This window comes from Acanthochromis polyacanthus, chromosome 7 (genome assembly GCF_021347895.1).
Source record: "Acanthochromis polyacanthus isolate Apoly-LR-REF ecotype Palm Island chromosome 7, KAUST_Apoly_ChrSc, whole genome shotgun sequence".
NCBI lineage: Eukaryota > Metazoa > Chordata > Actinopteri > Pomacentridae > Acanthochromis > Acanthochromis polyacanthus.
In genome coordinates, this window is record NC_067119.1 from 37,333,825 (window position 1) to 37,348,467 (window position 14,643).

General features: G+C 38.9%; 1 protein-coding gene across 2 annotated transcripts; it reads right to left on the reverse strand.

The window, feature by feature from the left end:
- Nucleotides 1-765: 765 nt before the first annotated feature.
- sub1b (SUB1 regulator of transcription b) lies at nucleotides 766-13,538 on the reverse strand. Of its 2 annotated transcripts, none has more exons than XM_022221003.2 (5): nucleotides 13,403-13,538; nucleotides 10,293-10,362; nucleotides 8,761-8,880; nucleotides 4,322-4,430; nucleotides 766-1,345 (listed from the first exon to the last, which is right to left on the reverse strand). In XM_022221003.2, the coding sequence occupies exons 2-5, from the start codon at nucleotides 10,359-10,361 to the stop codon at nucleotides 1,266-1,268; spliced, it is 378 nt and encodes a 125-aa protein (XP_022076695.1). In that variant the 5' UTR covers nucleotide 10,362; nucleotides 13,403-13,538; the 3' UTR covers nucleotides 766-1,265. The 2 variants fall into 2 exon arrangements, with proteins under 2 accessions (XP_022076695.1, XP_022076696.1); XM_022221004.2 differs by having other exon boundaries at nucleotides 10,293-10,365; nucleotides 13,403-13,531.
- Between the last annotated feature and the right edge of the window lie 1,105 nt (nucleotides 13,539-14,643).

A 14,643-nucleotide genomic window follows, 5' to 3' on the forward strand; every position in this document is an offset into this window, starting at 1 on the left:
AGATTTTGCCCATTTTTCATTTTTTTCTAGATTGAACTCCTCCTAGGGGGAAACTCCAATTCACCTCAAATTGGGCCAGTACATACAGGAGGCCTTAATGATCCAAAGTTATTAAAATCTTTTTCCAAAGTCAAAGGGCGTGTCCGTGGCAGCCTCTGGAATTTTGATCCTTCGCCATGAAATTTCAAATGCTGTGTAAATGCCCTGAACATGCTCCAATCTGCCTGAAATGTTACATGTATGATCAGAGTCCTGCCCTGATCACATCCATATGATGAAATACAACCCCTGTCAAAAGTTGTAGGACAGGTTCTACTTTATTTTAATGAGACAGTGTCCTAAAACTTTTGACAGGGGTGTACCTCTGCTTCTCCATGAGGCCATACGAGGTGTCATGGAGAAGTGGATGTGTCCCATGGAGAAGCAGATGAGTATTGGGCCCTAGTGCTCCGGCACTGGGGCCCAATACTCCCTGTGGCTCAATAATCTGAATATAGTGTAGTATGTGGCTTTATTTTGACATTTGCAGTGTGTACATGCCAGAGATTAGATAAAAGAACATCTGTGAAGTTTCTCCTCATGCGCATGATGCAACTCAACTTCAAAATAGGTTGGGATTTTAAAACTCCAGTGGTGTGAACCCAACCTTTGGTTACACAAACTTCACATTCATGACCAACAGAGCTGGTAGGCATCACAAACCTATTTATGTAATGCACTTCTAATATGGTCTAATACGACGCTTTCAACAATTTACAATGCCAGTTTGTTTAATAGTACGATTTATTTTCAAAACCCATCACCATGAATTCACCATGAATCTAATCACCTGTAGCTGCAGCAAAGCAGACTGGGCTTGACTTTCTAAACTGAAGAGCATGGATACTGACTATGACATATTACAAAATTCAGATGACAACATCCTATGATTTATATCTACTTGATAATCAAACTATGAAAATGAAATTACATATTGACTGAAAAACAACATTAAGCTAGTGCCTTGGTTTTATTATTCAATATAAAAACATCACTGTTTTGGTGTACCCTACTCAACAACTGTAATGGTCAACCACCCCTCGTCCACCCACATCTTTTCTACAACAGCTCAAAAACAAGTTTCACACAAAAAGTCAGTATATGCAGACGACTACGTCTATAAACTCCAGATTAAACAAATCCATTAGAAAACAATCTCAGGATTTTTACAAAACTAATTAGCCAACATGTTCAATTAGTTCAACTGATAACACTGAAAGGAATGCTTATACTCTCTTAATGGCACCGTCAATTTCTGACATCTGGTCCTTCAGTTGGTTCCACTGCTCAGGACTCAGGGAGATACCTACAAAAAATTTGGAAAAAGAGGTTTAACCTGCATCTTACACCACAACTTCAAACCAAAGAAAGCATCAAAGCCATCTTCATAGGTTCTTATGTACTTATTTAGATAAATATGCATTGTATGTATGTATGTACAGTACCAGTCAAAGGTTTGGACACACTTTCTATTTCAGTCTTTTTATATTTTAATTATTTCCTACATTGTAGATTGATACTGAAGACATGAAAACTCTGAAAGAACACATATGAAATTATGTAGTCAACAAAGAAAGTGTTAAAGAAATCAGAATATGTTTTATATTTTAGATTCTATAAAACAGCCACCCTTTGCTTTGATTACTGCTTTGCACACTCTTGGCATTTTATCAGTCAGCTTCATGAGTAGTCTCCTGGAATGGTTTTGAATTAACAGGTGTGTGGTTTGAGGCCAACAGTTGTGTTATGCAGGTTAGTACACAGTAGATATCCTTATTTGGCTCTTGTTGTAATCCATAGTATGGCAAGAATCACACTGCAAAGAGAAACAACAGCCCATCACTACTTCGAGACAGGTCAGTCGATCTGGAAACTTTCAAGAACTTTGAATGTGTCCTCAAGTGCCTCAAGTATTACGTCTTCTGCAGAGAATAAGGCTACATTCACACTGCAGGGCTTAATGTTCAGTTCCAATTTTTTTGTGAGTTTGTTCACATTTCCAATTAAACGCGACTTGTATGTGATCTCCTGTGTGAACCTCACACGACCCAAAAGTGTCCCGCATGCGCAGAAGAGGACACAACAACGACACACAGAGAGTGTGGTCAGTGTTTACGGAAGTAAACATGGACGCTAACAGTGGAGCATGTCTGGCCATTTTAAAGCTGTTGTCCAGCCGGAGCCAGCATATTTATAACTTAATCATTTTAAGGAGAAGGTCAAGAAGGAAGAGAGCCAGGATTTTGGCCCTGGCGTTTTGTGGGGCAGTGGCAGCAACGTCTGTCCAGAGAACTGTGTAGGCGCGGAGTCGCAGCCAGGAGTGGTGGGATAGTGATGCGAGAGGCTTCACAGATGCGGACTTCATTCAGAATTTTCGAACGATAAGGGCGACCTTTACGTACATATGTGAGCGCCTCTTTTTAAGACTCTCACGACAAGACACACGTCTTCGGCAGCCCGAAGACGTGTTTTGCTTGAACGCAGAATAGTGACGTTTGTTGTGTACCAATGACGTATAGGTCAGATAAATGTGACCTGGCCGTTCAGACTGAAGTCGCATGGCAAAAGATCCGATATGTATCGGAATTACGACCACATATCCAAGTGGCCTGGGTCGCATTTGAAAAAAATCGGATCTGTGTTGTTCAGACTGTAATGAAAAGATCAGATACAGGTCGCATAGGGGCAAAAAAAATTGGGTCACTTGAGCCTGCAGTGTGAACATAGCCTAAGTGCATTAGAGTTACCAGTCTCAGAAAGAGATAAATAACAGCACCTCTGGTTCATATGATTTCTTCATAGAGTTCAAGTATCAGACAAATCTCAACATCAACTGTTAAGACTGTGCAAATCAGGCTTTCATGGTGGAATTGCTGCAAAGAATCCACTATTGAGAATAAATAATAATAAGAAGAGACTTGTTTAGGCCAGCAATCACAAGGAATGAATATTAGAGCAGTGGACATTAGATGACCTTGCTTCCAAAATCACCTGATCTAAACCCAGCTGAGACGGTTTGGGATAAGCTGGACTGCAGAGGGAAGGAAAAGCAGCCAACACGTGCTAAAGAACTCTGGGAAGTCCTTCAAGACTGTTGGAAAACCATTTCAGGAGACTACCTCAAGAAGCTGATTGAGAGAATGAGGGGGAGAGAGTGGGCAAAGCAGTCATTGAAACAAAAGGGGATTACTTTAAATAATCTAAAATATAAAACATATTCTTATTTGTTCAACACTTTTTTGATTGCAACTTAATTCCATATGTCTTCTTTCATAGTTTTGATGTCTTCAGTATTAATGTAGAAAATAATTAAAATAAATAAAAACCACTGAATGAACTTTTAACTGGTACTGTATGTATGTATGTACGGATGGATGCATGGATGGATGGATGGATGGATGGATGGATGGATGTAAGTGAACCTAACAATTAAAACAGAGACACGTGACAAACTAAAGGGAAAACTTGAGTGGATGAGCGTAGAAACACAGTGAATGCAGATGCTTCTACACAGATGTGGTCAACAGCATGTTTGATAACAAATGATATAAAAGGTAAAACTGAACATCAGCACTTCCTCAGGTGGTTGAGATTGTCAGTGCATGAAGTGATCCTGAATGTCAGCAAGAGCAGTCTGCCAGCAATAACACAGGATGAGCTATTAGAATAGGGTTGCAGTGCATACATTTATCATTACAAAGATGTACAACTGAGAGTGCAAAAACAGTGGTCTACAGTACAGAGACTTGGAAACAATGATGTCAGCATGAGTCATCCTTTGTCATATTTTCTTAAGTGGGAGAGCACATGTGTGAAAGATCACTGCATATCAAAAGAAATTTGTTCTGAGTTTCACCTTTATCCCATAATGAAACAATTCTATTGTGATGAACATGACCTTTTCCAAGATGACAATGCTCCCATCAACAGGGCACAGAGGGTCACTGAATGGTTTGCTGACTAATGCAAATGATGTGAATCATATGTTAAGGCCTTTACATTCACCAAGTCTAAACCAAACACTTTTGGGAGATTTTGGAATGACACATTAGATAGCATTCTCCACTATCATCGTCAAAACACCAAATGAGGGAAGATCTTTGGAAAAATGGTGTTCAGCAATTCTGTCAAGTTCAGAAATTTAGATAATCAGTGCTAAGAAGAACTGAATCTCTTCTGATGCCATGCAGAGGAGCTTCAGGTCCAAAACTTTTGACTCTTCATTTTTAATTTGTCACCTCTCTGTGTGTGTTTATGTCTCTGTGTTTGTGTGTGTGTTCACCCTTTTTCCCTGGCTTCATCTCTCCATCTTGGTTCATCCAGTACTCTCTGATGTCAATCAGGACTTTACCCTTGAAGTCTCTGACACTGACATATCTCATCTTTCCAATCTGCAAAAAGCAAAGGCACTATAAACTGTTGCTCTTTAAAGTTTCTACAGTTTTCATAACAGGTTGTATTTCCATACCCAAACCAAGAGTCTACACACATTATATGATCTGTCAGAACTAACTGCAAAATGTGATATCCATGTTGGAAGTCAAAGGTGGGGTGAAAAACTGGACACCATAGACAGTAAGGATAAGTTCACATTCTCAAGACAATCTCTATAGGAAGACATTCACAGAGCTGACTATTGTTTACAATAAAAGTGACACAAATAGTCTAACACATTGACAAGAGAGCTTAAAGTAAAATGCAGTCTCTGGCGCCTTCATCTTCGTGGAGAAGACGAAGGAGCCAAAGTTCGCTGAATGAGGTATGTATAAATTGCAAAGTGTTTAGACACAGACTTCTCTATAAATAAACTCACTTGACTTTTTGGAATAAAGACATTACATAGCCTTTAAATATCATGCAGTGAGTACTCACTAATATCTTGCATTGTCAAAATTTTCCTGTCAGCAGACTGTGGTGGACATCAGGGATCAACCGATTATCGAGGTTGATATTTGCTATTTTTCATTTAACAATATCTTTAGTTACGGATTCTTATTACACAAATCAAAAGTGCTTTTTTTGCTGCAGTACAGCTGTATTTCTCTATCCTCAGTAACTCTGTATTCTCAAGTAATGTCCCCCCACAGCAATATCTGATTGGCTGTTACAAGTCAGAAGTAACAGCCAATCACTGTAAGCTATTGTTCACTGTTCAGGAAAGATGATCACATTTGCTGAGCGAGGCAGCTCTAGTCAAATAGAGCAGTTTACGGAAGGTGAGATAGCACATATTGCCTGAGTCTGTAATGGAGCCAGCAGTCTTCCACAAGCATGCCCATCTTGACTCTTACACACAAACCGTCACTTAAAGGTGTTCTACACATGTAGGTGTTGATCTATTCAATCACTAGGAGGTTTGCTGTCCCTACTGCCTGTGGCCAATGTAAGATTAATTTCGACTATCTGTTCTGACTGCCATATATCAGGATGTGAGCTACTTTCACAGTGTTAAGGCTACACTAAAGGCTGCCAGCTAAATTAGGAGGTAGCCACAGGTTACCCTGAAATAGTTTCTGGAAAAGAATAAGAACTGGTTGAAGATCTGGGCCTTAATGGGCAATTAAAGTGACAGAACAGAGAAAGACAAAGAAAACAGAAACACAGGGCAAAGACCATCACTCAGACTTCCATCAGTTCCGTGTTGGCAAACAGAGTATTGTGGAAGCTTGGCTAGTAAAGTACAACCATGAGAAATTGTCATGTGATCCTAAATAACTATCTACCAGAATTCCAAAGTTGTTTAGAAGAAGAGATACATAAGTCGAGCAATACTTGAAACTATGGGTTAATTAACTTTGACACGGGTGCAGTTAAAAACATACTGATGGCATGTTACACAACCAAATCTGTAAAATATCATGGTATTGGGGATAATCTCACAAAGTTGAATACTTGAATACTGACTGATAAAGCTGCTGACTATTCATTAACAAAATTATTCAGAAATTTGCAACCCTAGTGTCTTGCTATCACATGCTATTCATATACAGCATGTAATATGCATTAAAATATTCAGTAACAGTAATCCCTATTGAGGAGCCTAGTTATGAATGGCAAGTCCCCTACTATTACATGCTGTTAATTTCACTAATTGTAAAATGGCTCCAACTATTGAGCTGTCTTGATTATCAATAATTATCGAAATTGCCCCCCCAAAAAACCCACATCTGATATAGTGCAGGGCAAATATAAGAGAAGTTGTATAGTAATGCATTTCAACTATGATGCAAATTTTAAATAGTTTCCTTCATCATTGGTTGACCACCTTGACAATCAATAATTAATTAAAATGTCCAAAATGAATGAAACACATTTTCTCACAAGCATGTAGAGTTTAGTTGGGCCTACATCGTAACAGCATCAACAGCTTTGCGCTCTGCTATCTGACGCTCACTTCACAGCTAGCCAATTGAAAGACAACAACCTCAAAGAACAGTTGGCAGAACGAGGAAAACATTTCTGTTCTTTTGATTGACGCGAGGTGTTTTACATTTATTGCTGGCTATACAGGTGGTCAGAAACACACCTGTAACTCAATTACACACGTGGACAAAATTGTTGGTACCCCTCAGTTAAAGAAGGAAAAACCCACAATTCTCACTGAAATCACTTGAAACTCACAAAAGTAACAATAAATAAAAATTTATTGAAAATTAAATAATCAAAATCAGCCATCACTTTTGAATTGTTGATTAACATAATTATTTAAAAAAACAAACTAATGAAATAGGGCTGGACAAAAATGATGGTATCCATAACTTAATATTTTGTTGCACAACCTTTTGAGGCAATCACTGCAATTAAACGATTTCTGTATTTGTCAATGAGCGTTCTGCAGCTGTCAACAGGTATTTTGGCCCACTCCTCATGAGCAAACAGCTCCAGTTGTCTCAGGTTTGATGGGTGTCTTCTCCAAATGGCATGTTTCAGCTCCTTCCACATATGTTCAATGGGATTCAGATCTGGGCTCATAGAAGGCCACTTTAGAATAGTCCAACGCTTTTCTCTCAGCCATTCTTGGGTGTTTTTGGCTGTGTGTTTTGGATCGTTGTCCTGTTGGAAGACCCATGACCTGCGACTGAGACCAAGCTTTCTGACACTAGGCAGCACATTTCTCTCCAGAATGCCTTGATAGTCTTCAGATTTCATCGTACCTTGCACACTTTCAAGACACCCTGTGCCAGATGCAGCAAAGCAGCCCCAAAACATTACTGAGCCTCCTCCATGTTTCACCGTAGGGACAGTGTTCTTTTCTTCGTATGCTTGGTTTTTGAGTCTATGAACATAGAGTTGATGTGCCTTACCAAAAAGCTCCAGTTTGGTCTCATCTGTCCAAAGGACATTCTCCCAGAAGCTTTGTGGCTTGTCAACATGCATTTTTGCAAATTCCAGTCTGGCTTTTTTATGAGTTTTTTTCAGCAGTGGTGTCCTCCTTGGTCGTCTCCCATGAAGTCCACTTTGGCTCAAACAACGACGAATGGTGCGATCTGACACTGGTGTACCTTGGCCTTGGAGTTCACCTTTAATTTCTTTGGAGGTTGCTCTGGGCTCTTTGGATACAATTCGAACGATCCGTCTCTTCAATTTGTCATCAATTTTCCTCTTGCGGCCACGTCCAGGGAGGCTGGCTACTGTCCCGTGGGTCTTGAACTTCTGAATAATATGAGCCACTGTTGTCACAGGAACTTCAAGCTGTTTAGAGATGGTCTTATAGCCTTTACCTTTAAGATGTTTGTCTATCATTTTTTTTCGGATGTCCTGGGACAATTCTCTCCTTCGCTTTCTGTTGTCCATGTTCAGTGTGGTACACACCTTTTCACCAAACAGCAGGGTGACTACTTGTCTCCCTTTAAATAGGCAGACTGACTGATTATGAGTTTGGAAACACCTGTGATGTCAATTAAATGACACACCTGAGTTAATCATGTCACTCTGGTCAAATAGTTTTCAATCTTTTATAGAGGTACCATCATTTTTGTCCAGGCCTGTTTCATTAGTTTGTTTTTTTTAAATAATTATGTTAATCAACAATTCAAAAGTAATGGCTGTTTTTGATTATTTAATTTTCAATAAATTTTTATTTATTGTTACTTTTGTGAGTTTCAAGTGATTTCAGTGAGAATTGTGGGTTTTTCCTTCTTTAACTGAGGGGTACCAACAATTTTGTCCACGTGTGTACATTAGACAGCAAGAGGTTTCTAGTATTGCGATCCAACACTGCAGCACAGAAGTGAATGTAACATATTATGGAAATAGCCACTGCCATCTTAGGCTGGCGATGTCATTTGCAACAAGATTCTATGGAATGGTACTTTTCCCCATTGACTGGTTGTGCTCTTAGACTGGCCGAGCATGAGGCAGGATCTGGATACCACACTTCCAGTCCCAGTCATTACTGCATTCTGGTTTCAAATCACACCACTGGCACGAAAATTGCAGTGCATGTTTTTGTGATTTTTTTTTTTTTGCTTTACTTCTGAGGGGCTATCATGTCATCCATCTGTAAATACATTCTAATGTAACACCATATGTTCCTTCTGCATTATTAGTCAACATTTTTATTCAAATAAATTATAAACAAACAGTACTGGACCTTCTCTTTAATACCATAGTGAAACTTAGTGACTTTATATGTTACTCTATATTTTCTTCATATTTGATACCAACATTTAAAAATATGTAAAAATTAGTTTTTCATTAGAGTATACCAGTAATTCCTACCTGGAACATGTTGTCGTCACCATTACTGCTGCCCTTGGATGAGCCTCCTTGCTTGGAACTCTCTCCACTTTTTGGTTTCTTGACTGGCTTCTCTGGTGTACTTGGCTTCTTTCTCTTTGCCTACAAAAAAAACAAACACCTTAAAAAGTGTTGCTGCTCATTATGTCTTCACCAAGGCTTGTAAAGCATGTGATCTACAATCAAGTTTTAACTGGTACACAAAGAGTCTAATAATTATGAATAGTGAAGCTTTATCAGCTGTTTGTCAGAAAATGATATGACAGAAAGCAGTTAAAGACAGCACCTACTCTTGACTACGACAAAGATGTTATTAAAAGGTTATGGAGGAGTGATGATAAAAGTTCAGATATGTATTAGTGATGATAAACAGTAACAGTAGAAATACATTACCATCTCTACTCAACCATTACTGGTAGTGTGTAACATAACAGCAGAAATTCTGATGAAAATCAGGCTTTTTAAATGGTTCTCTTAAAACAATGCTTTTTCCAATGCTAAACAGCAGAATATGTCACAAAACGTAGCTGTTTGTCAGATCTGTCAGAGATTAAGTTCAAATATAAACTGTGCACTGTAACTTCTGTCATGTTTGCTTCTAAATTAGTTAGCTCTCCCTGACCTCTCTCTTGCTCTCAAGTTGCACCATAAAGTTTTGGGTTATGTGAGGCAAGCACGACAGGACTAATACCAGCTGGTAAGCTAGTTTTATCATATCCTGATATATAACAGCAAAATTTACTGTACTGTGATGTAACACAACTTCAGCTTAATTATAAAAAGCCTTTTGCTGACCAGGACATCTGTTCTGCTCTCCATCCCTTCTTCTCACACCACAAAATAACTTCATTATGATGGCTTTTTTATATCTAATCCTTGTCCATTCCCTGTCTCTGTGACATATAGCAAGATAGCAAGATAGCAAGATAGCTAGATAGCTAGATAGACCTGTGGTCAGTCATATGTATATAGATACACATTTTCAATCTTTTCAGTGTCAAAAGTAATGTTATGAATTATATTTTTACTGTTAAACTAGATCTAGCCTGGCTGATCTCGATTTTGGTGAATAATGACCAAGTTGTGTTTTTTGAGGGAGGCATCAAACTAAAATAACTTGATAAATAACACCGTAGTTTACATCTACTTTTTCGCTTCAAAAATTAGTTTTGACTTCATTTTCCTGCACATTAATTCAATATTGCCAATTGTCATTTTACCAATTCAAAGACAGTGATTTCCTACCATTGTCTTGGTGAAGGCATGCCACCTCCAAGGCAACAGTCATGGCTAGAGCAGTAGCAACTCACCTGGTCTTAACATTACAGGATGGGTTTAAATTAAGTGCAAAAAATAAAGAAAAATGCACACTCTACTCCATAATCTTGTACCACAGAAACTGGATTCCAACTTAAGCTAACAGACAGAGAAAACTTAGTGAATATAATAAAAACAATGTACTGTAACTGGATGGATGAAGTGCACAAATCAGAAGTTACTATTATATCACAAACCTTGGTCTCTACTTCACTGTCCGAGTCACTTCCAGATGTGGAAGACAGTACTTCTTTTGATTTTGGCATTCTGCTGAAACAGGGATCAAAGATCAGACTTCTATTTCAGTAACACGCCACCCTAAAGTGTTCATTTAAAAGACTATTTACAGTGACATTTGCAGGAACAGGTTGTATTCTGGATTCATTGCAGAGAGGACACTTTTTCAAAATTAGACCCTATAAGATAATGTCATAATTTCCTCTGTGTAGCTTTAACAGAACATATTCAACGTGAGTACACAACAAATGTAATCTTTGCAAAGTAATTTATCTACCAAACTAGACTCTGGCTCCATAGTACTTCTAATGTCTTTACAGCCAGTCTGGAAAGGGGAAATGATTACAAGGATATAGTTTTGTTAAAGTGCATACTGGTAGGTCAGTATTGTGTTAAAAGAGATTTTGAAAAAACACGGATAACTTGGTTGGTAATACAATACTAGCCATGACTTTTAACAAAAAAACTGGTCATTCTATACAGCACTTTAGCCGTTGACAAATTACATGAGCTGGTTCTGTAATAGACAAAGATATTCCAAGGGGAAAACCCTGGACTGTCATCATCTGTCAGGCCTAAAGTCAGCTTGCTGTAGATAGATCAAAACTGAAGTTACAGACATGCCAAATATGTGCTCTAAGAGCATATACCCATTCTATAGTTCATCCATGAGATCCACTTATTTGTATTATGCAGACAATATTAGCAGACATGTCATTATAGGATTTATCTCTCTAATATTAATACAGATATTTGCCTCAAAATTCCAGCTTTAGTTTGACTCTAATTTATATTTGTTCAGCATTGTTTTTTCTTAAATCATTATATGATTTATTACATTTGCTAACTCATTCCAGTTATTGTGCGCTAGGATTTGGTGACAGTGAACAATGGGTTTACTGCAATTATAATTTGACAGAATGCTAACATGAGTTTTTAGCATCTAGCTCTTACTGGTTTGGCTGTACAGCAATGGCAACCAAATATAACAAAATACTGGAATCCATCAGTTTTGAAAAATCATTTTCTGCTTGTCACTAGGGGTGTAACGGTACACGTATTTGTACCGAACCGTTTGGTACAGGACCGTTCGGTTCGGTACCGAGGTGTATCGCGGAACAAAAATTTTAAGACTATTATGAATGTAGAGAATTGTTTTCATTGTGAAACCTAAAACTTCGTAGTGCCCACAGTTGCGGTGGACCTTCTCCGGCAGTCGCACAGTATTGCGGAACTAAAAACAAGCAGGAGTTGCTAGGGAACCACAGGATGTGACGGACCATTATTCTCCTGTCGGTGCTTCATGGCTAATGCGAGCAACAACGAGAAGGAGCTAGAGCTGGAAGACGCTCCGGCGTCATTAAAATCACCCGTTTGGGATCACTTCGGTTTCCCAGCGAAGTACGAAAAAGCAGAAAAACGAGTGGACAAGACGAAAGCCGTATGCCGACACTGTGAAGCGGTCCTCAACTATGTATCCAGCAACTCGTCAAACTTAGACACACATTTGAAAAAGCACCATCCAAGTGTAACTATCCCCGCTGCTAGGAAAAAACAGCGAACTGTACAAATGATGGTCTCATTTCATCAAACCCTGCCCAGCAATTCAGACCAGGCTAAAGCAATAACCAAGTCCATGGTGTTTTCATAGCAGCAGATCTACGGCCTTACTCAGTTGTTGAGAACCGAGGTTTTAAACTTATGATGGAGGTCAGCTTACATTAACTTTGCATTATTGCTGTGCTCTTTGCTATAGATAAATGACTATATTGTGTGTGTGTGTGTGTGTGTGTGTGTGTGTGTGTGTGTGTGTGTGTGTGTGTGTGTGTGTGTGTGTGTGTGTGTTTCTTAGCCGACTAGTATATTTATGCTAGTGAACAAGAGCCTAATTAAATGGTGTTGTTGTTTTTTTTTTAAAAAAAGCAATTACATTAAAAGATATTTCCTATTTTAGGTGATAGAGCCCCATTATGAAGTTCCTTCTCATCCACACTTCAGCCAGAAAGTCATACCAGCTCTTATATCAGCAGATTTTTTTTTTTAAATTTTTCACCTTAACTGAGAACCAAACCGAACCTGACTTCCGTACCGAACCGTGATTTTTGTGGACCGTTACACCCCTACTTGTCACAGAGAACTCAGGGCTGAGCCGATAAAAGGTGAGTCTGTCTGGATCTGGACAGCTAGGTGGGGTGGGGTGGCGGTGAGGCATGTCTGGGTTGAGGGGAACAAACACACCATGCACGAAGAATTAATACATTCAGTATTTAAATCATATTTCAACCACGTCATGGTAACTGAATATAAGTAGTTAAGGATTTGGGTTGGGAAACCAAGAAAGTGACTCAAACAAGGACACACAATGTAGACAGTAAGCTGTACGCTAGTCAGTAGGTTAGTTTCAGAGAAATAACACACACTCCCCGTTGATGAATCCACAAAAATGGACAACCTAACCACTTTATCACGGCTTTAAAGGTATTCCCTAAACACTGAGTGCATCCAGAGGGCTAAACTACCTTGCCAAATTTGGAAACATTACATATCTCTTTAGAAACCCAGTGGTGCTAACTGAGACTCGTCAGAAAAACACAATAGTTATATGCAACCGTAGTGTCGTATGTCCGGGTTAATTTCAGCCGCATGTTTCTTATACCTCGGATCCGGATCGACTGATACAAAATAGCCGATGATGGATCTTTGGCAGTGTATCGAGTTGCTTTAGCGCTGTAGACTGTACCTACCGCACATTTATCTACGTTAAACTTCGGACAGTTTCAACTCTGGAAAAAGGTCAAACACTGTAATGACTATGTTGGAATACAGACATTGACATTAGACACAAAGCTAAAGGCTATCTGAACGGGTTGGCCAGGGTAGCTAACGGCAGACTAGCTGAAGCCCCGCTGCACATGTATACTGTCTCGGTAAGTGGATGACATTAGCGTTCTTTGACCTCTGTGCTGCACAGCCAAAGCTGTGAAGTAAAATTCTGATCGATTCCTCTGTTTAACCAAAAGTCTTCTTAAAGATACGTTTATAATACTTTCTGCAAACTATTAATGCTTACATGATATGATGAAGAACAGCGAGTCTCTGGACTGGAAGCGGAAAGCTGATTGCCTACGAGAATTGCATGTGTCTCGCGAGAGCACACACTACCACAATAAGCCTGTTCGAGGCAATCTGCAAAGACTGCACTGGGCATGGCACCATAGATATGAACCGCACGGCACTAGGACCGCGCCAAAAGGTGCACGCTTCCTCTAGGGCCGCACGTTTAGATATGTTTTTTTACAGCACCACCTACCGCAGTGGATGATTTCACTCTAAATGTACTGATAATTTAAATGGTTTATTCCACCCAAAATACTACTTATTACAACAACAGCATTATTATTATTATTATCCTTATTATTATTATTAATAATAATAATAATAATAAGGATAAGGATAATAATAATAATTTGCTTGATAAGACTTGCATTAGGACAAATTGAGTAATTAACATACTTATGTCATGAGCAAGTAAAATAATAATGGAATTATCTGTTGTGGCCTCTGTGGTCTCTAGCTCTCAACCAGGATGGTTAGAAAGGTTGGAAAGAGGCGAAACACAAGGATAACTCTGGAAGTACACTACCAGTCAAAAGTTTGGACAGACCTTCTCATTCAAAGCTTTTTATTTATTGTATTATTTTTACCTCCGCCAAGGAGGTTATGTGACACCCGGCGTCTGTCCGTCTGTCCGTCTGTCTGTTAGCAAGATAACTCAAAAACGCCTGGGCAGATTCAGATGAAATTTTGAGGGGATGTAGACTATGGTAAGAGGAAGAGCTGATTTAATTTTGGTGGCAATCTGGAAAGGAACCTGGATTCTGGATCACTTTGAATTTTTTTAGTATGTTTTAGTATGTGGTCTAAAATAGGACAAAAACATCATAGGTTAGAATGTCGTCCAACAAATTGGAGCAAGGTGTCCAGATAGCTCAACTGGTTAAGAAGGTGATTCGTAAACAGAACTGTGTCAGAGATGCAGGTTTGATTTCAGCTCATGATCCTTTACTGCATGGGTTTCCTGTTTTCCTCTCTATCCTTGGCGGAGGTCTGCACTCTCTGAGTGCTTTTCTAGTCTTCATTATAGATTAATACCGAAGATTAACACTTTTTTTGTTTACAACATAACTCCATATATATTCTTTTATAATTCTGATGTTTTCAGAATTAATCTCCAATGTATAAATTAATTAAATATAACCACTGAATGAAAAGTAGTGTAAAAGTAGCGGTTAGCACTTTCGCCTTGCAGCG